The 22,587-nt window shown below is 55.7% G+C and overlaps 2 protein-coding genes across 2 annotated transcripts; both read right to left on the bottom strand.

Annotated features, from left to right (window-relative positions):
- Positions 1–2,834: 2,834 nt before the first annotated feature.
- Positions 2,835–16,340, bottom strand: ASTL (astacin like metalloendopeptidase). Its single transcript, XM_008539605.2, is given in 10 exon segments — positions 2,835–3,238; positions 3,240–3,583; positions 7,971–8,125; positions 8,219–8,300; positions 10,898–11,079; positions 11,840–11,957; positions 12,427–12,517; positions 13,758–13,819; positions 15,556–15,681; positions 16,295–16,340. Coding segments are annotated over 10 exon segments (1,302 nt in total). The 3' UTR covers positions 2,835–3,142.
- A 3,201-nt stretch (positions 16,341–19,541) lies between these two features.
- Positions 19,542–22,214, bottom strand: DUSP2 (dual specificity phosphatase 2). Its single transcript, XM_070573570.1, has 4 exons — positions 21,380–22,214; positions 21,172–21,293; positions 20,533–20,752; positions 19,542–20,414 (listed from the first exon to the last, which is right to left on the bottom strand). Exons 1-4 carry the CDS (start codon positions 21,765–21,767, stop codon positions 20,200–20,202), a joined length of 945 nt encoding a protein of 314 aa, XP_070429671.1. The 5' UTR covers positions 21,768–22,214; the 3' UTR covers positions 19,542–20,199.
- Between the last annotated feature and the right edge of the window lie 373 nt (positions 22,215–22,587).

The following is a 22,587-nucleotide window of genomic DNA, read 5'->3' as shown; positions in this document are numbered from 1 at the left end:
TCCACATCTCCAAGTGCCAGGCTCATTTCTGTGTCCTCCTGACTCAGTTTCTCAGCAACATTTATCCAGTGGACAGCTCCCTTCCCTTGGAACACGCTGCAGTCCTGCCCCCTCCTCGCTGCCACTCCTTTTCAGCACCTTTTCTTCTCCCAAACTGGGAATCGGTGATCCCCAGAGTGGTTTTTGCCCCCTCCCTCCAAGGAACATTTGGCAATATCTGGAGACATTTTTGACTGTCACAGCAGGAGGAAGGGGGGTGCTACTGGCATCTAGTAGGTAGTGGCCAGTGATGCTGTTAGGGGTCTTAGGATGAACAGGACAGCCCCCCACAACAAAGGATTATGGGCACAACGCACTAAGAGAGCTGAGATTGAGAAACCCCTCTCTAAGGGATGCTGCACCCGGTTCAGTCCTGGGATCCCCTTTCTGCTGCACCTGAGCTCCTCTTGGGTAATTTCATCCAGCCCCATGGCTCCCACCTGGATGCTGATGCTCCCCAAATACATCTGCCCTGAGCTCCAGGCTCATTCAGCCCACACACTCCCCGACCCTCCCGTTCCATGGCTGGCAGCCTCAGACTTAACATACCCATTTCCCCTGAACCATGCCTGTCCCCTTGGTTCTCAGCGCTCCATCCAGTCACAAGTGCAGATGCCTCAACCTCCAAAACATACAAAAGCACCCACTTCTTCCTATTCCTACTACCCCCATCGCTCTCACTTGCACAACTTTACTGGCTTCCAACTGTGCTCCCTGCTTTCAACCCATTTTCCACAGAGCATCCAGAATGACTTTTAAAATCTTAAATCAGATCTTGTCACTCCCCTCCTTAGAACCCTGTTGCTCTTAGAATAAAACCACCCCCGCCGACCGACCTGGTCCTGCCTGCCCCCTCCCCTCTTCATCCCTCCACATCTTGCTTCTTCCTGCCTCAGGGCCTTTGCACTGGCTGCTTATTCCCCACCCCCCCCCCCCAGATTTTTCCAGGGTAGCCTCCTCCAGTCATTCAGGTTTCAGTTGAAATGCCAACAACCTAAATGAAGGCTCCCCTCCCCCACTACTTATCAATCCCAGGTACTTTCTTATTGGCCTGTTTACTGCCCCCATCCCCACCCCTCAATAAACTCTACGAGGATAGAAACCCTGCCTTGCTCATCATGTTATTCCCACTGCCTGTAACAGAGCCAGCCTGGCACCTAATTCCACAGATGTCTGTTGAATGAGTGAATAAGTTGATGAGTGAGCCCACATAGCTATGTGGTTGGGAATTGGGGAACAGGCCACAGACCTTGGGGGTGGCTAGCCACCAGGGTTCTGGTCAATAGCCCAGGGCCCCGTACATATCACACCCCCCATGCTGGGGTTACAGGGGCTGAACCACCAGAGTCAGAGTGGGGCTTGTGGAACCAGCCAAGAGCTCTCTGGCAATTCCGAGACCAAAAGCCACATCCTAACAGAGGACTGTGATGGCAGCCTCTGAAAGCTGGGAGGGCCTCATGGCACACACAGACATCACCTTCTCTGACCCAGTGTGGCCAGCGGGGAAACCCCAGCCCATTGCCGGAGGCCTGGCTCGCCGACTCAGAGACTGACAGGTCGTGAGGCAGTCACTCATTTGTCCAAGAGGCAGGGCTACTACAAGTGCATTCTCTGTCTCAGGGTTGGCCCAAAGCCTGTGCCTCGGCATCTCCCAGGGGAGCTGTCACTCTGCTAGGAGCACGGCCAGGGCGCCTGCCCACCCACTCCACCCTCACCCTCCTCCCATGTCTGGGGACAAGGCACAGTGTCCCCCTCCCACTGTGATCCTTCCCTGATGCTAACACCCAAGACCCTGCCCCTGAGTGGTCTCAGAAAATCCTTGACTTGAGACAGAAACCCCAGGCAGACTGAGGGCAGAGGCTCCAGCGTTGGTGGGCGTGCCCTCCTCTCCCCTGACATCACCAAGGGGTTGGCAAGGCCACGCCTCAGCCCTGCGCTGCTGCTCCGAGCCGCGCTGTGCAGACTCTGCTTCACCGAGCCCATTTCCTCCTCTGGAAAACGGGTATAAGCACCTGGGGCCCCTCCCAGCGCCGGCAGGAGGGTTAAAGGCACCCATGTGTGAGAGAGTCAGCCCAGCACGGCACCCGACTCCTGGAGCAAGCACCCAACTTTATTTCTGCCTTCCCCCAAAACTGTCTGAGGCGCCTGGCCCCTGGGACACGCACAGGCTCCCGCTCCCTCCCACCCCAAGCTGGGCTTCCTTGGGCTTCTGACAGCCACGCAAACAGCACCACTGGGTCTCCTGGCTGCTCACTGGCACCCCTGGAAGAGGTCCCACCAGGGAGCCAGGAGCTGAGGAAGAGGAGGAGTGGGGTTTTGCTGAAGGAAGACAAGCAGGGTGCGCCCTCCAGCCTCTTTCCACCTTCCAGGGCCTCCCCTGGACAAACCCCGGGGCGGGGGCTCCTGGAAACAGCAATTCCAGGTGGAGAGGAGCTTGGAGTCCAGTGTTCAGAGTCCGGCATTCTTGCTGAGTGACGCTATGCAGTCTTGGCAGGGTGGTAGCTCCCCTAGGTGGCATCCCTGGGGCGGGAGCCATCCGGTGCTGCAGGGGAGGGCGTCGGCTTTGAAAACCTCCTGAAGAGCAGGGCTGGAGCCCACAGCTGCAGGGCACCATTCCCCGCCCTCAGACTTCAGGACAGGAGGCCGCTCCCAGGGCCCCAGCCACAGGGCTCCCAATGCCCACCCAAGGGAGAGGTGGGGGCAGCACCTTTAGTCCATGCCGGGGGACTGGGCCTCAGCTACAGGAGGGCTCGCAGGGACCTTCAGGGCTGGAACCTGCCTCTGCCCCACACCTCTAGACCCCCATCCCTCGAGTCCTGGAGGACATCACCACCGCCCATTCCCAGTATCCTCCAGGGCTCAGGCAGAAGTCAAGAGTGGGCAGAGCCGGGCATCCCCCACAGGCCTGCCTTCCCCTGACAGACCTCAAGGGATCCTCTGTCCCCAGGAACCCTTGGGAGAAATGATGGGGAAGGAGGGGGCAGAGGGAGAGGCCTGGGCCTCAGACAAGGTGGCTAGATTGGGGCTAGAACACAGGGCTGCTGCCCAGAGGGGTCAAGGGTTGTGCTAGCCGGCTCCTCCGGGCAGAGGATGCCCTCCCCACTCAGGGATAGAAGCCACAGGCTCGACCTCTGGGGGTCCCCCTGATGTGACTTCCAGGTACTCTGGCTCCTGGCTGAGCTGGGTTTCCCCAAAGCAGCCTGGATAGGTGCTGGCTGGTCTTCTGCTTCTAGAGATGGGGCTGGGGGTACAGTGGGTACTTGGCCCTGCCAGGACCGCTCCGGAGCAATACCAGGAGCACCTGCTCCAGGCCTTGACCTTGGGGAGGAAGCTGGGGTCTGAGGTGGTCTTGCAGAGGCCTCCACACCGAAATTCCTCAGGGCAGGGGGCTCCAGCCCATGTAGGCTCTCTCCAGGCCCTGCAGCGACACGCTGTCCTCCAGCCCTGGAGCCACTGGATTCTGCCAACAATGCCTTCAGAAACCTCTGCAGGTGTGGTCTCGAGGCAGGAGTGGGGCTCCTGCCACTGCTGTGGGCCTGGAACCCTGGAGCAGGAAAGAGAGGAGGTCATGTCCCACAATCACAGAAGGAAAGTGTGTGGCCCAGCTGGGGAGAGCCAGAGCTGTCGTCAGCTTTGTTCATAGTGACATAAGACTCAGCTCATGGGCTATGATAACCCACCATGCCCCTGCTAAGCCACTGCCCAGTACCTTCAAGACCCAAATTCCCAACGCTGACTTAGAGACAAGAACCCCAGAGCCCTCCCATTCCCTCCCGGCTTGGCCCCAGAGGTCACCACCAGAAGGGCAGGCCGCTGGGATCTTCTGTGACCTCCCACCCATGCCCCAGGCTGCTCTGATGGTCACCCCCCATCTAGCACTGCAGCCCTCCCCATCCAAACCCCGTTGCTGGCCACTCTGTGCACAGCAACACCCCACCTCTCACCCTGTTTTCAAAGCCTCCTCAAGAGCTTTCCCTGCACTTGCAGCTCCGTCCAAACCCAGGGCCATCAGGAGGACGTGGCTGAGGGCTCTCAGGCCCAGGCCCTTGGTGGGGCAGGTCCTGCTCTGCTCTTCACTGATGCTCCCAGACCATGGCTATACCCGCTACTCTGTAAAACCCATCTTCATTTTTGGCCCCAGTTATCTGGCCAGACTGCCCGCCCACCCACTGCCGCCACCCCTCCCTGTCGCTCCCGCCCATGCACTGAAGCCTTTGCGACGAGCCCAGCCTTCCATCCTCCCACACTGACCAATCTGAGTTGAGGTGCTACATGCTGACCGGTGACTCTTCTCCTTCCCATTGACCTCACGGCCTACTCACTCCTCAGACCTGGTCAGAACCAGAAACCACCTCTGCTGATGTCTCAGTTCCTGCAGCCCACCCCCTGCCTGCGGCCTCCTCTGCTTCCTGCTCACCCGCCTTCAGTATCACGATTCTTCAGCCCCGCTGAGCCACAGACTCCAATGTCTTCTTGCTCCAACCTCCTCACTTCCAGACCACTCTCCTCACCTGGCTTGGGCTCCACGGCCTTCATTACAATCACTCCTTTGGAGACATCCTCAAGCACCTCCCCCTCTGTCAGACTTGCCCACAAAACCCCAGTCCCGGAGGACCAAGTCGCCAACCTACACCATGCCTCCACCAGGGCAGCCAGCCGCCCCAGCACCACCCAAAGCCCTGCCATGTGTCTCTACCAGGTTCCCCTTCCTGCTCTCCAGTCAGCGGCTTCACCTCTTCTCCTTGACCTCTTGGCTGGCAACCTCACCTCACTCTTTATGCAATCAAAACCCTTGGACAGAAGCCCCTTCATCTGCACAGCCCAAGATTCTCATGCAAACTAGGGTCTATCTTCCTTCCCGTTAGGTCCCAGGAAGCTCCTGAGCTCCTACCAAGGGCAGCTCCTCCCCAAATGTTCTCGATATTCTTCCTTCTGCCTCCTGAATCCACCCTCTCTCCTTCTCCACTGGGTCATTTCAGCATGTAAACACGCTCCCATGTCTGCCATCTTGATAAACCTTCTCTTGACCCACAGTCCCGTCCAGCCACCTCCCAATTCTGTTCCTCATGATAGTAAAACCTCTAGGACAGTTACCCACAAAGCTCTTGCCATATTATCTCCTATTCTTTTTAACTAAAAAGAAGGTATGTAATATTTGATATTATGGGAAAGAATAGTCTAAGAAATGGTGCTGGAACAACTGGATAGTCACATGCAAAAGACAGGATCATGACCTTGGGTTAGGCAAAGCCTTCTGAGATATGACACCAGAAGCACAGTGATAAAAGAAAAAGTAGCTAAGTTGGACATCACCAAAATTAAGAATGTTTATATTCAAAGGACACCATCAAGAAAGTATAAAAACAACCTATGAAATGTGAGAAAATATTTCCAAGTCATATATCTGATAAGGGACATGTATCTAGAATATATAAAGAACTCCTACAACTCAGCTATAAAAAGACAGCCCAACTGAAAAATGGGCAAAGGATTTGAAGAAACACTTCTCCAAAGAAGATACATAAATGGCCAATAAGCACATGAGAAGGTGCTCAACATCTTTAGTCATCAGGGAAATGCAAATCGAAACTACAATGAGATACCACTTCACACCCACTAGGATGGTTATAATCAAAAGAATAGATAATAACAAGCGTTGGCAAGGGCGTGGAGAAATTGGAACCTTCTTCATACATTGCTGGTGGGAATGAAAAATGGTGCACCCAATCTGGAAAACAATTTAGCAGTTAAATACGGAGTCACTAGAGGAGCCAGCAATTCCACTCCTAAGTATATACCCAAAGGAAAAGAAAACATGTGCTCACAAAATCTCATACACCAATGTTCATAGTAGCATTAGTCACAATAGCTAAGAAGTAGAAACAACCCAAATATCCTTCAACTGATCAATGGATAAACAAATTGTAATATATCCATACAATGGAATGTCATTCAACAATGAAAAAGAATGAAGTACTGACACATGCTACAACGTGGATGAACCTTCAACACGTCATGCTAAGAAGACAGACACAAAGGGTCTCATATCGTATGATTCCATTTATAGGAAATGTCCAGAGCAGGCAAAGCTATAGAGACAGAGCGTAGATTAGTGATTGCCCACGGCTGGGTTGCGGGCACTCACACACAAGATGACCCTAGGAGTAGGATCTGGGGCATGGGGTGTGCGCACTTCAACTTGACAAGATGGCAAATTGTTTTCCAAAGTGGTTGCAGCAATTCACACTCCTGTCAGCTGGGTACAAATATCATTGTGGTCCATATTCTTATTGGTATTTGGTATTATTGGACTTTTAAATTTCTGCCAATTTAGGGGGTATAAATGGTATTGTGGCCTTCATTTGCATTTCCTCCATTACTAATGTTTATTTTCCATTTCTTCTGTGAGATACTTGTTAAATCTCTTGCCCATTTTTCTACTTTGTGGAAGTAACATGTAGAAGCTTTTTTATATATTTTGGATATGATTAGTTACGTGTTACAAAAATTCTGATTTGTAACTCATATTTTCAGTTTTATGCCTTTTGATAAATAGTAGCTGTATGGTTAATGTAGTTGGATTCATGCATCTTTCCAGTTTTATGATCTTTGTTGTTTGTGTCTTAAGAAAACCTTACCTATCCCAAGGTCATGAAGATATTATATTTCTTCTAAAAGTTTTAAAGTTTTTCTATTTACATGTAAGTCTTATATATAGCTAGAATTTGTGCATGATGAGTCAGGAATTCCGTTTTTAAAATAGATAACCAGTTGTCTGAGAGCCATTTCATGGCTAGTCTCTTCTCTCCCTAGGGACCGTCAATGCCCCCTAATCGAGGTTCCACTTCTGAGTAGGATTCGTTTCTGGACTCCTCCTTCCGTTTCAATGAGCAATTATCTATCCTTGCACCAATGCTACACAATTATATAGAGGCATTTTATATGCTGTACGTTTTATGTACATATATGTAAATGTCTACACATTTATACATTTTATATGTTATACATTTATATGAAGACATTTTATAAACTATATATCTTGATATTTGCTAGGGCAAGTCCCTCCACTTTATTTTTCTTCGAGAGTCTCTTGGCTATTGTTGGCCTTCCATGTTTTTATACAAATTTTAGAATCACCTTATCCAGATTGTCAAGAAACTCATTGGGATTTTCGGTGGGAATTTGTTGAATCTATAGATCAGGCTGGGGAGAACTGACATTTTTATGTCAGTCTTCCTATTAATGATATGTGATACATCTCTCTGTGTATTTAGGTTTCTTTAATGATTTTAATAAAGGTTAATTTTCCGTAAGACTTTTTATACAGCTTCCATCAGATTTATTCCTTGGGACCTTATTTTTATTATTGCTATTATAATGTTGTTTTTAAAAATTATGCTTTCTATTGATGTACAGAAATACAATTGTTTTATATATTGATTACATCTACCTTTTAAAATTCTTAATATTCTACTAATTTATAGATTTTGTTGCCTTCACTGCAGAAAATCACCACCTATGAGCAGTGACAGTTTTTGCTTCCTTCCCCACCCTCAGACTTTCTTTTTCTCATTGTACTGCAGTGGCCAAGACCTTCCCTACAGGGTTGAACAGATGGAATAGAGGAACAACTTGCTTTGGTTCAGATTTGAATGTTTCGACATTAAAAAATGATTTTTGCTCTGGGTTTTTGGTAGATACCCAAGTTAAGGTTAAGAAAGTGACTTCTATTCCTATACGCTAAGAGTTTTTAGTCATAAGTGAGTGTTAACCTTTTTCAAATGCCTTTTCTACATCTCTCATGGTGAGCCCCCGGTGATCTCGCCCTGCTCCCCTCTGCAGCCTCATCTCCCACCGCTTCACCCTCATCGACACACTCGACACAGCAGCCTGCTCCAGGTTCTTCAAACCATTCTGCCCATATCACTCACCTCTCCCACGGGGGTCGGGGCCACTCGGGCTACAGTCATAAAGCCTGAGGACCCGTGTGATGTCCGAGGTGCTGAGGTTCCATCGCTGGCCAATGTGGACACTGGGGGCCCAGAGCGGCGTGATGGTGGGCAGCCCACGCCGACTGAAGGCAAGCCTGAAACCCAGTAGGTTGGGGCCTGAGTCAGGATCACAGCAGAGGCTGGCAAGGCAGTGAGGAGGGAAGGAAGAAACAGAAAGGGGTCCTCACCTCCCATAGTGCATCACTGATGAGTAGTCATAGGGCACCAGCATGTTACTGTTCGGAGATTTGATGAAGTTGATTTCAAAGCCTGAAAAAATACTTGGCGATGGGGGATGGGGGCAGGTGGGGTAGAGGAGCAGTGGGGGGCAGGGAAGGGGATAGGGGACTTCTGAGAACTTATAAGATACTTAAGCTGAGGTGTCCAAAACTACAGCCAAATGTGCTTCCCTCCTGCACTGCACTCCCCTTGTCCCCATCTCCTTCGTGTCTTCACTGCCTATTCCTGCCCTGCCCTGCCCTGGGGAGGGTCCAGAACTGTATCAGCTGATGTGGAAGCACAGGGACCTTGTGGCTGTTTGGCCAGTAGCTCCCTAAGACTTCTCTCCACTTCCTCCTCCTCCTCTCAAGCTCACCTGGTGTGAGACTATCTTTGATTAACCTACAGCTTCCACAGTCACACGCTGCTCAGAGTGCCTTGGACGCCCCCTGCCTGCAAGATAAGGTGCCTACTCCTGAACCCAGCTTCAGTGACGTGCTCGCCCATCTCCTGCTGTTGTGAACGCCCGGTCTCCAGCAGCAAGCCCACCTTCTTCCTGCCTCCAGCCAGCAGCACCCACCCCCCAGGTTTGGAATCCAGCGCTTCCCCGTTGGCCAGAGCACCCACTTCTCCCTGTCACTTGGGTCCTCCAGGCCTGGGACGGGCAGGGGTCCCTTTCCCTACTTCTCTCCTGCCCTCACAGTGAGCCTCCGAAAGAAGAGCTGCGCCTCCATCTCTGCCCGCCAAATCCCAGTCAGCCCCTCCCACACCCTCCTCCTGGGCACCAGCAGCCTCCTCACCACCAACCAAATGGCATTCCAACGCCTTTATATCCATCACCTGCCTGAAACACCTGCCCCTAGAGAGTGTTCATTTCTTTTTAAAATCCCTTAAGTTATTGAACATAATTTTGAATAGGCAATATATTCATCTGATTCAAAAATCAAGAAATGTTAGAAGATATAACAAATCTCCAACCCCATCCCCCTTCGAGTTCCGACCTCCCCACCCTCAGTTAATTACTGTTATTATTTGTGTATCTTTGCAGAGCTTATTCTGTACCTAGTCACTAACCACAAATGCACTCTCATTTTTCTCCGTTCTTAAGCAGTGTTTTCCATTAGGGGAGCCAATGTTTTCACTTGTTTTATGTTAAGAAACCAGCTCTTGAGTTTATTAGTGCTGTTTTCTAACTCATTAATTTCCGCTTTTACCTTAATTCCCTCCTGCTTCATTTTTTCTTAACTTGGATTGAAATACTTAATTTGTCCTGGTTATTGATATAAGTACTTAAGTCTACACGTTTTCCCTGAGCGCTGCTTTAGTTGTTAGCCCCTGGCTCTGTGTTTGTGAATTTTTTCCAGAAATCTGGGAATTTCTTTAACCCCAGAGCTAAGAGGTTTGTTGTTTGTTGGACTTTAATTTCCAAGTGGAAGCAGTTTTTGACTGATTTGTCGCTGGTTTCTATCTTCTACTTTCCATCATGATCAGAAGGTTTGTATTGACTCTGCTTTTTCAAATTTGTACTTTCTGGCTATCACCTGCTAAGTTTTCACAAGTATTCCACAAGCACTTGGAAGGATTATGGTCTCTATTTTCAGGGCACAAAGTCACTATCACCCCTCTTCCCCACTTCCCTAATCTCCGATCTCCATCCCCCATCTCATTATAAGGGGCTACCCACATCCCCCAGACCACCGCTTTCTCTGGGGGCTCCATGCATTCTGGTCTCCTTGGGCCCCCTCCACCGGCCATTCCACCTGGCTAACGTCGGCCCCAGCAGCAGGGGCGCCTGCGCCAAACGCCCTCTGCTTGCAGGAAGCTTTCCCACTCCTCCCCCTCTGCTCCCACCCCCCCAAACCAAACTGCTGATCATGCACGTCCTCTGCTCCCCTCCCTCATGAAGCAACTGACTCTACTCCTCTTACCCCACGAATCAGGATGTCAAGCCCCTCGAGGGTGGAGTCCCACCTTTACTGAGGTCAGATCCCCAGGGCCTACCCAGCACACAGCTGCTGCCATTCACTGGCCTCTGGTGCAGTGACCCACTCCCCAGACAACCTCTGCTTTCATGCTGCCGCCTTTTAGACGTGGTCTCTCTGTGCCTCCTCTGTCCCACGTGCCCATCAGTGCCCATCTCACAGGCACCGAGCCCCTCAGCACTACCCTCAGCCTCCTCTGTCTGGCACTGGGCATGCAGCCTACTATCTCCAGGGCTTCTCTCTTGGCTCAGCCCCCACAGCTGGAACACAGCCCCTGCCCCCACAGCACACAGCGGAGTCTGGAGCCTGAGGGACTCTAGTTGAGTACACAAAGAGCAAACGTCGTAAGATACCACCAGCCCCACCCTCAGGTAACCCACAGTCTCAGTGAGGAGAGATGAGAGCGCGCAGTGGCGTCGCCCTCGCTCAGGGGTGACTGTGGGTGGGCAGGTGAAGGCTTGGAGCCCGGAGCAACAGCATCTGGACCACTCTCCAGGTCTCAGAAGCAGGAACACCACCTTCCCCATGGGAGACAGGTAGGTGGTGGGAGAAGATGGCCAACCTCTTCCAAGTAGCCCAGCAACTCCTCAGGCCCTGGCCCGCGCCTGCTGCCCTCTCCCCGTGGGCCCCCCGGGGCCAGCCTGGCCTGTGTATGACCTGGCTTACCTGGGAGGATCTCATTCCAGTTGACACGGATATAGCGGTCCCGGTCAGCCCGTGCATGCTCGTGCCAGAAGCCCAGCACGTGCATGAGCTCATGCAGGACAATGCCCCGGCCCCTCTGGAGACAGGTGGGTGCCAAGGATACCACCTGCATCCCTCCACTGCGTCCCACACCCGAGAAGCACCTGCAGGGCCATGAGAAAGAGCTTGGTGGGCACCAGCCCAGAGAAAGCCAGAATAGACCCAGGCCCCTGCCCCCTCCTCTCAAGTCCCAGGATGAATGAGCACCAACAGGTAGTCCCCATCCTGGACTCTAGTCCCGGGCTTGCTGTTCCCAAGTCCCTTCACTGCCTGACCTTCTGTGAAATGGGTGTACTGGGACCCCATCACCAGCCTGGGCGGCAGGGAGAAGGCAGAACTGATATTGACATGGGTAACAGGAGCAGCTCCTTAAGTGAACATATGGCTGGGGGGTGGGGGGGCCCTGAGTCAAAGCTTTCCCACACATTATCTTAGGCCCCTGACAAGCTAGGAATTAGGTATTGCCAATCATCCCCATCTCAGAAGGGGGAAGAGGCTCAGAAGTTAAAAGACTTGCCCGCAGTCAGGTGGCTCCTGCATTGTGGAACCGAGATCCGAGGCCAGGTCTGTCCCACAAAACCTGCACTCACTCACCAGACCATGAAGTCTCCCCGAGACGAGGGCTTCGTTAAGGAGGGCAAGCACTAATTCCCCTCCTCTCCCCGACCTCTGCCCTGAGTATCTGTAGGTCCAGCTCACGTTGGGCAAACCCCTCAGAGTGGGCACGGGGACTTTGCACCCAGGAAGACAGACCCAGAAGTAAGTTTGAGACAATGGCTTAGTTAATTCCCGGCTGAACTCAGAAGCAAGCTGAGGAACTCCCCCTGCACACACACGCGCACACACACCCCCAGGAGGACTTACCCAGACATGGGGATGATGGAAATGAAGTCTCTCTGGCCCTGGTAGGCGACAAACCTGATGCACGTGAAGCGTTCAAACTCGGCGAAGGCCTCCAGGATGACCTCGCGGCTGGGCTGGTCTGGGGAGGACGCCCTGGCTGAACCCCCAGCCAGGCCCCCAGAGACTCGTGCCCCCTGAAGCCTGCAGTGGGATGGGCCACTGAGCCTCACATCACTCTCCCAAGATGGAACGTCAAGAAAGGGCAGGTGACAGTGCTGGGGGAAGAAAGCGGGGCTCCAGACAGACCCAGGTGTGTGACCTTGGGTAGGTCACTGTCCACTGGACCATTCGGTCTCAAGACAGATCCGATAGTACCTAGATGTACCTTCCACATGAGCTCTTCGAGGATTTAACCATCTCAACTCAGGAGCCCTCAGGAAAAGAAGGGCTTCTGGTGGAAGGGCCCTTTATGGGGTGATGGTGGAGGCAGGTGGTGATGTGGAAGAAGACGGAAAAAAACCCAGAGAGGAGCCCAGGCTGCATTTGGACTAAGGGCCTGGGGCAGGGAGGGAAGCCTGCGGCTCCCAGGACTAGGGGTGCACACTCACCGTACTTGCTGGAGAGCAGGAAGGGGACCTCCACAACCCCATCATTCTTGGGCCACTTGTTGCTGGAAGCCGACAACAGCCGGAAGGGACTCTGAGGAGAGAGGGCAGCTCAGGGACCCAGGCCACCCAAGCTTCCTGCCCACAAGGATGCCACACCTCAGGCCCCAAGAGGTCTAAGGATGTGAGAGGCAGGCCCCAGGTACGTGAGGGTGGGAGGCCATTAGAAATGGGATAGCAGCATGGGAAGTCAGCAGGCCAGCTATGTGCATGATGGTGCACAACAGGACGCTTTGCTCTGTGTAACACAGAACTCGAAACTTATTTTTAGACATGGGCCCCAGGGGGCCCAGCTCAGAAGGGCTCAGGGCTCCCCAGGCAACCCCTGAAAGCACTTCGGCAGTGCCCGTCGCCAAGCTTCCTGAATGTGCAGGTGTAAAGACTGGGACAAGGTCCTCCTCAGGCTGATGCTAAGGCGACACCCCTGGCCTCTGCAGCTCCATGCTCCATTCTTCTGCCAACCATACCCTTTGAAGCTTGGGCTTCACAGCACCCCAGCAGGTCCTGCCTCACCAGCTACCAGAGGTTTTCCTGGACTCTGTTCTTACCCCCTGCCCTCACTGGGTCACCGGGAACAGGGGCCTCGCCCTGCTCCTGGGGGTCCTGCCCAGGCCCTCTCCAGCCAGCCTCATGCTGCGCCATCAGCGGAGGCTTCCAATCCACAGAACAGTCTGTCACTGGATCACTGTCCTATTCAGGAGCCTCCTGCCATCCCCAGTCTCCTGAAAGACGGCATGGTTCTCCTGAACACAGGATGTGCCCTCCTCCACTGGCAAGTGCTCCCAATTCCCATCAGGCCTGCTGCCTTTCTGACTCAGCCCCTCACCCCCTGCCAGGATGGGGTCCCCTTACTCCCTGTCCTGTCTTCCCCAGATCACCACTACCACCCCCAGTGTTCACACCACACCTGCCCACAGCCCCACCAGCCACTCTGCCAACCTGTGCTCCTCTCTCCCCTCATCCCACTACTTCCTAAGCACCTCTCCTGGGCAGGGTACCCAGCTGCGTCTTGAGAGTTCAAACCCTCTCCTTCAGGAAGCCCTCCCGGGCTGACTGCTGCCACCACTCCAGATCGACCCTTAGCGTTCAGGCTGGCTTATTCCTAACAGAACATTTGCTCTCACTTTGGCAAGAAGAGGTGTCTATCAAGCTATGAGCAATGAAGATGGATCCCTCACATTTCACAGCCCCAATATGCCTGGGGGTGGGCTCAAAGGCCTCTAACGCTATCTGTGAGGTTATTTACACCCACGTGTGTGCATGCTCACACTCACCGGCCGGAGGATGTCCCCCTCGAGGAGGAAGCTGCTCTCTGGAGTTTCCTCTGGGATGAGCCCTGGGAAGGAAGGGAGGGGTGTGCATGGGCCTGTGCCCCCTGAGCAGGTCCAGCAGAGACCTTGCCTCTCAGGCCAAGAAACCCCAGGGTCTGGCCCTCCTCCGACTCTGGAGCTAGAGCTTCCCTAGGCTCTGAGGCTATGTGGCCTCAGGTAAGTCACACAGCCTCTCTGAGTCCCGGTCTACAAACCTGCGTGGTGCTTCTCAGCCTGATCACATCCTTCTCCTGCTCAAACACAGTCCATAGCTCCCACGACCCACACAGCCCAGGCCCAATTCCTCCCTCCTGCGCCGAGGCCCTCTGCTGTCAGGAAGCAGCCTTTTCTTCCAGCTGTCTCCATCCTCCACCCCAGCCCAAGCCCCACTCCTCAGAACATGCCCTGGGCTCTCCTGTCCCACCTCATCCCCTATCTAATTCCTACCCACCTGTGTGATACTCGGGGCCCTCATGGTGGCAGGTGACAGAAATTCCAGCTCGTACCACCATAGGAGGTGAGTAGTGGCTCCCTCGAGCGAGCCTGGCTCTCCCTCTTTCTCCCCTTCCCTCCCCGTCTCAGCTTGTCTCCGCTTCTCTCTCCCACCTCGTTTTCTGCCACAGCTGGCAGCCCTTCCCCACAGCCTCTTTACTAAGATATCAGCCCCACGAGGAATCTTAGAAGAGCTCCGGGCACCCTGGAGGAGCCTTGGGTTGGGTTCCCCAGAAGCATCTGCAAGTGCTTTATTGTGGGAGCGAGGACAGCTGGAGAGCTCTGGGGAAGAACTGGGCTCAGCTGGAGGGTAGCCTCAACCTCATCCCAGGGAGCTCTGGACCCCAAATGCACCACAGACTTGTCCCCCCTTGAGGCGGGGGCCAGCCCCATGCCCTGTATGAGTCACTGGGGGCCGGCCCGGGCAGGGAAGGGTGTGGCCCCCCAGGCGACAGGCTGATGGCCTTCAGCTGTGATGCCTGAGCAGCCAACATTCGCGGCCGCTGGGGAGGGTGTGCTTCCTGGTGAAGGGCATCAACGCCTGCTATCCAGAGGCTCGCAGATGGCCGTCGGGCCACCAGCAGCCAGGGCTGAGAGTGTCCTCCCTGGCAGCTGAAAATCAATGCCAGGGAAGCCTCAGATTGGTTCTGGCTATCTCCAGACCAGTCACAGTGACCAAAAGGTGGCATCTTGGCCTGCTCGTGCTCAGCAGCACTGGGGCTCCAAGCGAGCTGACAGAGAAAGAGAGGGGCCAGCCACACAGTAGCCACCGCATCCCCACGTCTGGCAGCTGCCCATCCCTCAGCTTCAGCTCCAGCATCCGCACTCTGGTCGGTTTCTACCAGCTCTGTCCCAGGAAATCTATCTGTTCTTCTTCAGCTGAGACCTCAGACAGGGGGCATTGAGCCTCGTGCTTCTCTGTCCTCGTACCCTCACACCTGCCCACCATCCTGCACCAGGCAGTGATACGTTTCCAAACATCCACTAATAACTTGGCTCAACACCAGATTTGGAGAGCCCCGAGGACCCATGCTTACATCAGGCCGTCTTTAAAAACCTACGCTTTTCTCCCTTCTTGTAGAAGTAACAACCCAGCAGAGAAGACACAGGAAAATAGACTCCTAAGAGGTTGCTCATGGAGAGCCGGCTGAGCGAGCCAGCACGGTCCCTCCCAGCTGCTTCTGCTCGCCTGAGTGCTTGGCATGGTTTTCAGCACACTATGGACAATTTTAAATCCCCTCCACCCCACAAGAAGACACAGTGCCCTCACCTTGGTTAATCGCAGGGATGTCCTTGTCCCAAGACGTCTGGGTTGCCTCAGGGGCCAGACCTTCTGAGAAGCTGGGCTCACAGGCTCCTGGGCAGCTGGAGGCTGAGGGCGCTCCTAGGATCAAACCTGGCCCAGACAGACAGGTGCATACACACTGGTGCCCGAGATGCCCCCAATGGTGAGACAGGACGACAGGACATGGGTCGGGGTGGGGTGTCAGACCTCAAGACCCAGGCCCTTCACAAAGGGAGGCCTCCAGCAAGGAGTCCTGGGAGCCTCTCCTCTCAGCCCCAGCTGGTGCTGAGGCCCAGACAACTGAGGAAGGAGCTCCCTTAGTGGGACCAACACCAGGCAGCCACATGCTCTGAGTGTCTGGGTGTGTGTGAGGTAGGGGAGGGAGCAGGAAGGAGGCAGGGATGGACCTCAGGCTCCAACGCTGAAGGCAGGGTGCGGGCTAGTCTCAGACCCTGCCCCATGGCTCCCTTCTCAGCCTGGGCAAGCCTGGCACAGCCAGCAGAACAGGGAAGTCTGGAGTGCCACTCCTGCCAGGCAGACCCTCTGCAACCAGGGTCTTCAGGTCCCCTTGGAGCCACCGGGAATTGACTTCTAGGAACATTCCTTGGAGAGCCCGTTCTCTGAGCCTTTTAGATTCCCACGGGCAGCAGCCACACCTTTCTGGCCTCTCCCCAGCACTCTGCAGGCTGGAGCCAAAAGGAGGAGAGTGAGGCAGCCTGCTTACCTGGAACAGATAGCAGACCCAGCACCCAAGGCCAGAGGCCCCCCATGCTCATGCTGCCTGTGGCAGGCCCTCACTGGCCCCTCAACAAGCAGGAGCTCAAACCCCCAGCAGGACAAGGCAGCCTCATGGCAGGCTTAGCACCACCCCCTCCCCTTAAATGGCAGCTTCTCCAGCCCCCACCTGCAGGCCTGCCCCAACCAACTCCACCTGTGCCCCGCCCAGCAGCCCCCACCTGCAGCCCTGCCCACTCCCTCACGTGCTCCCCACCCCCTGCCCAGGCCCGAGCCTTCTGGACCCTGTCAGACCCCTCCTGGGCTGGCTGAAGTGGACAAGAAGGTGGGGAGAAGCCAGGCATAAGGCAACCTCGGATGGTTGTCCCCCTGGGGGTGCGCCTCTTCTGAGGTCCCCTCCCACCACCAGGGGGCAGAGAAACATTGCAGAAAGGCGCTGAGGCGGGAGCGCTGGGAGGGACCTCGACCTCCAAATCGGGGAGCCCCCTTTCCTGCCCCTGCCCTGAGCTGAGACGTGGGAAAAGCCGCCTGAGACCCTGAGGTGAAAGGAGGAAAAGGTGACTACATTTTTATAAGCTTTCATTTTGATATGGACGATTAAAAGTGCAGGGTCAGTAGAAGTTCACAAGCTGAACCCCCGGGGTCACCGGCGCCCCAGAGAAGCCTGCCATGCGGAAAGGGAGAGAACTTCTGGATACCTACACCCTCGCATGGACACTACCCCTGTCATCCCCACAACAGCTTTGCAAAATCGGTGTTTATACCCGTTTCACAGATTCAGAAACTGAAGCTCCTTACCCGTATTCCTCCTCCTCTGCACCCATCACCCTCTCAGGAGGCCTATCCTCGGAGCTTGGTCACCAAGGGGCCCACCTGGATTTAAATCCTGGAGGTAGAGGATTTGGGGCCACCCCCCTACGACTGCCCCATGAAAGCAAGCAACAGAGCCAAGGTCGCCAGCTATTGTCCACAAGTGCCCTTCAGCATCCTGCCAGGCCTGGAATCCAGCATTTCTCAAAAGACAGGAGTCAGAATCAGAGGAGGACCGTGATGAAGACAGATGCCCTGCTGCCCAGGTAGAGTGTTAACAAAGGGGAGGACGCAGCAAGCAACCGCCTCAGAGGAGTGCACAGTAACATAAGCATGGTAATAAATAATCACCCTGCTTGGGAAGAAAAACAGATTCTCAGTTAAGAAATGCAGTTTGTCTCAAGGACATTATGCTAAGTGAAATAAGACAGTCACAAGAGGACAAATACTGCATGACTCCACTTACACAAGGTCCCTGGCATAGTCAGATTCGGAGATGCAAATAGGCCGGTGGTTGCTGGGGGCTGGGCGCGGGCAGAACTGGGGAGCCACCGTTTAATGGGTACAGAGTGTCAAGCTCTGGACATCCATTGCACAACTATGTGAATGCGCTTAACTTTAACGAACAGTACACTTACAAATAGTAAAGATGGTAAATTTTATATGTTTTTACCACAATTAAAAATTTTAAAATAAATAGAAGGAAAGAGAGAAAGAAGAAATAGAAAAGAAGAGAGAAAGAAGAAAGAAATGCAGTTTGGAAGATAAACAAGAATGCGAGGAGGGGAGGGTGCAGTGGGGGTTGGGTGGGGTGGGAGAGAGTGAGGTAGAGATAGGGTGAGATGGGATGGGGGTAGGGGTAGGTAGAGATAGGGGGACGGGTGGCAGGGGCCTCAGCCACCAGCCCTGCTGTGTGTGAGACGGGGCTGGGACTGGCCCCAGAGGCCCCCCACCCACCCTGAGCTGGGCGTGGGGGTTGTGGGCAGGTCCAAACCGAAGCCCACTCAGGCCCTGAGGAAGCCCTGAGAACAACCCCAGCTGTGCTCCGTTCTCACCAGGGAGTGCCCCCCACCAGAGAGCAGAGGCCACACGGCTCTGGGGGCAAGCTGTCTGGCCTTCACTGAGCCTCATGGAGTGAGTGCCCGCCAGTGCCAGACTCCAGGCACGGGGCTGAGCAGACCACAGGCCCTGCCCTCAGGAGTAGCCAGCCTGGTCGAGACACACAGCTGTCTCTCACGGGCCGTCGGGAGCTAACACTTCCTAAGCACCTGCTACATGGGGTGCTGGGCCAAGCCCTGTACACGGCCTGACTTGTGTAATTCTCGAGACCACCCAAGATGGGGGGCTAATGATAAAACCCCATCTTACAGACAAGGAAACTAAAATACAGCGAGGTTGAACAAAACTGGTACCCTAACCATGAAACAACACTGCCCGCTCAGGTGTACCCTGCTGGCGCTCAGAATGCACTAGGTAAGAGACGGCATTCTGTAGGGGTGACCTGAGTTTGGAAGGACAAAACAGAGTTCGCTAGGTGACACTTCGAGTGGCCGGGAACATCAAAGGGGAGGCTGAAGCAAGATCGGCTCTCACAGAGCCGCCCTCAAGGGCCTCAGCATCCCGGCTCTCAGGCAAATGACAGCACCCGCTTCAGCCAGCCTCGGCAGGCACCCGTCTGCTTCTGGCTTGGGCTGGCCCATGTCTCATGCCTCCTGCTACATAGTTGGGTGGGCGTGAAAAGTCATGAAGCCCATCCCTAGTGACATGTCCTCTGCACCAGACACCGGGCCTCATGCCTTCTGGGGACAAGAAGGAACTGTTCCAGACATTCTGAGGCCTGGGGGCCCAACCCGGGATGTAGGAGAAGAGGTGAGAGGCTGTGCTGCCCTACTGTGGGGAAGTGGAGGCCTGGCCTAACACTCGTACACACAGCCCCAGGGAGAGCCCCACGCACGCGCACACGCACGGACACATGCAGGTACATAGGAACACCCACACTCATGACATGTAGGTGTGTGCAGGCCAACAACAGACACACCCATAGGAACGGCCACATATATGGGCACACGCGTGCACACACAGACACCCATCCACATGCTCCAGAAAGGAAGTGAGGATGACCAGGGCAGCGCTGGGCCCAGTTCTGAGTCATGGACACAGCCTTTCCCCCCACAGGACCAAAGCTGGTAACCATAAGGTTGGAGCTGGCCTCCCAGGACCGGCCTCTTTCAGCTCCGAGACGAGCGCTGCCTGGGAAAGGACCCCAGCACAGGGACACCCCGCCGGGAGGGCGCCTCCTAGCAAGGAGGTCACACCTGCCCCTTCATTCTTCCTTTCCAGACCTCAGCACACGAGGAAAGCTGAGGTCTGATTAAGAAACGGCGTTGGAGCATTTTCCCAGAAAATGGGACCAGACGCTTGGGAAGTTATTTTTTAAACAAAACAATATTTTATTGACACATCCTGAATGTTCTGTATAAATATAAAGTGCTAAGTTTCCAACCCCCGCCCACAGGGCGGGAGGAAGTGGGGGAGGGAGTGTTAAATGTCAGTTGAACACAACTTTCCAGCATTCACAGGCGTGAAATGCTCGCATCCGTACACACGCAAGCAGAGGTCCACACGCAATATACGCATCACCTCCGGGAGATGCAGCTGCCCCAGGAGCGCAGGGCGCAGGCTCCAGGCCCCGGGTGGCCCACCTCCCAGACAGGGCTCCTGTTGTCACAGCTTGTTCCTTGGAGCTCTCAGGCTGCCGAGGGCTTCAACATGGTGGTGGGGCCCGTGGGTGGCCGTGGATGTAGAGTCCAGTTAGTTTCTGCCAGAGGATGGGGAGGAGGCATACCCTCCATTCTCCTCCCCACATGAGGGCCGGCCCTCAAACCCCTAGCAGAAGAGCACCAGGTGAGAAAGTCCAGCATTCCCGCATCCCCAGCACCCCCACCTGAGGGCTTTTCAAACTCTGAGGAAGGGGCAACTCTCCCTGAGGTGAAGGGGACTGCAGGGAGGCAGCTCCCCCAGGAGTCAGCGGCCATGTGTGCCTCAGCCCTGGAGGAGCCAGCATGGCGGGGCCCCGGCCCTGCCTCAGTGACACAGCACTTGAGTCTCAAACTGTAGCAGCTGCCCCATGAAACTGAAGTTGGGAGAGATGACTCCCCGGCGTTGCTTAACAAAGTCGAAGGCCTCGTCCAGCCGCACGCGGCGGCTCTGTATCAGGTAGGCCAGGCAGATGGTGGCGGAGCGCGAGATGCCCGCCTGGCAGTGTACCAGCACCCGGCCTCCGCTGTTCTTCACAGAGTCTGCAAGGGAAATGGGGGAGGGGCGTCAGACAGGAAGGTGGGCAGAAGAGGAGACAGGTGCTCCAGGCCCCTCCCCTGGGGCTCCTCCAGGTTCCGGGGCTGAGGCCCTCCCTCTTACCAATAAAGCCTATGGCCTCCTGGAACCAGGCACTGATCTCCACCATCTGGTTGTCCTCCACCGGGATGCTCTTGTAGTGCAAAAGGCCCTCAAAGTGGTTGGGGCAGCTGGCAGAGACGTTGAGCACAGCTGTGATGCCACAAGCCTGCAGCCCCTGCAGGTCCGCCGAGTGGCTGCAGCTGCCCAGGAACAGGTAGGGCAAGATCTCCACAGGGCCGCCCTGGAAGAGGAGGGGCGGGCGGGGGTGAGGTCTTCTCAGCCCAGCCCTGGAGGGCTCTGCCACCAGTAGGGGCAGAGACATGGGGCGGGGCAATAGGAGCCCTCAGCCACTCCTGACCGGGGATCAGACTCAGGAATAGGAGCAGGACACAAGGGGACACGCAGAGACACAAGGGGACACGCAGAGATATACGCTCACAGATACACACGTCCCTCTCAAGACCCCAAATATACTGCAGACATATAGAGACACACAGAGGCGCACACAAAGGTGTGCTCCCTTTTGCATGCGGACACACACACAGGTGACTGTGGACACGGCCAGACTCCTCGAATCCACAAGTGGCAGACTCCACAGAGGCGCCTATCCTGCATAAGGGGCCAGGGGGACAGTGACAATGAGCCCTGATCTCAACTCACCTGGTCATAGAAGGGAGCCCTGGCGTCGGAGCGGCTGTTTTCGGCCGCAGCAGGCGGCAGTGCCGGGACGGGGGATTCGGAGCACAGATCGGGACAGCAGGCCTGGAAGCCATCGAAGCCTCCTGCAGGGATTGTAAGGGCACGGTGAGCCGGGAGGACCCGGCTGGGCGGGGAGGGGCGGGCCGCGGGCAGGGGCACGGGCGCTCACCTCGCAGGAAGCACACGGCGGTGGGCCCGGCGCGGGTCTCGTGCAGCAGCGCGGCGAGCAGCACGTGGGCCGGGCCGTCGGGCGCGAGCTCGGCTACCGAGGCGCTGCCTTCATCCAACACCACGACCCGCGCCAGCTCCCCGCGGGCCAGGCGCGCCCGTAGCGCGCGGTCGGGCAGCAGACAGGCGAGGGCGGCGGCGGGCGGGCCGCGCGCGCGGCGCCGCAGGAGTGCGTTCCAAGGCACCGGCCGCGCGGCGCGCACGTGGCGCCGGCAGAAGGCCAAGAAGGGCCGGCAGTCGAGCAGCAGCGTGCGCTCGGCCTCCCTTGGCTCCCGCAGCAGCGCACCCAGCGCCCCGCAGTCCAGCTCGCGTGCCGCCTCCAGCCCCATGGCGGCCGGCCCGGGCAGCCTGCTCTTCCTCCTCTTCCCTCTCCTCTGCCTCTCCCAATCCCCCTCTGTTCTCGCGCTCCCGCGCTCTCGTGGCGGCCGTGCTCTCCGAGCCGTCTGCTCTGGGCGCCCTCTGCAGCGCCGGGCTTAAGTACCCGTGGGCCGGCCTCCCGGGTAACCATACAAGGGCACAGCAGGAAGTCGCCGGCCCCGCCCCCGCGGCCTCACGCGGGGCGCAGGCGGGGCGCAGGCGGGGCGGGGGCGGGGACTGGGGCCGGCTGGGGGTAGGGGGTGCGCTGGGGGAGATCGCGGGGGACCGGCTCTTGCGGGAAGGTGTTTGCCATGGTCAGTGGGCCCCAAACGTCCCCCTCCCATCTTTGCGCCCCAGCCTGGAGGAGCGATCCCCCCCTTGACCTATTGCGCGCCGCTCAGATGCACATCCCCATCCACGGAGACTTGGGGTCGGTGGTGCCCCTCGCCCTGCTTCCTCTCCCTTTTCTCTTTCCCTCCCAGGATTTTGCCCCTTAGGAATTTGTTACAACAAAAATTGACAGAGCCTGCTGCTAGGGTGATTGCCACAGTGGAGGATGGGAGCCCTGCTGAGATGGACCTTTTGTCTTGTACTCAGAGACCTTGGGCAGGAGGGGCTTTCTTCCCTCTCCTCCTCCCCCTCCCCCATTACATGGCTGAGACCAGCGCTGGGGGTTTTGCAGCAGTTTAGTGGCCAAGCTAGGCCAGAACATGCTCCTCGGAGCCCAAGACCCTGGGCATTGGCATGAGGAGGACCCCCTCCTTGGGGGATTTGGGGGGCTTGAGGTAACGG

The sequence above is a fragment of the Equus przewalskii genome, chromosome 14 (assembly GCF_037783145.1).
Source record: "Equus przewalskii isolate Varuska chromosome 14, EquPr2, whole genome shotgun sequence".
Lineage (NCBI taxonomy): Eukaryota > Metazoa > Chordata > Mammalia > Perissodactyla > Equidae > Equus > Equus przewalskii.
The sequence above is the reverse complement of the archived record's forward strand: the minus strand, read 5'-3'. Positions and strand labels throughout refer to the sequence as shown.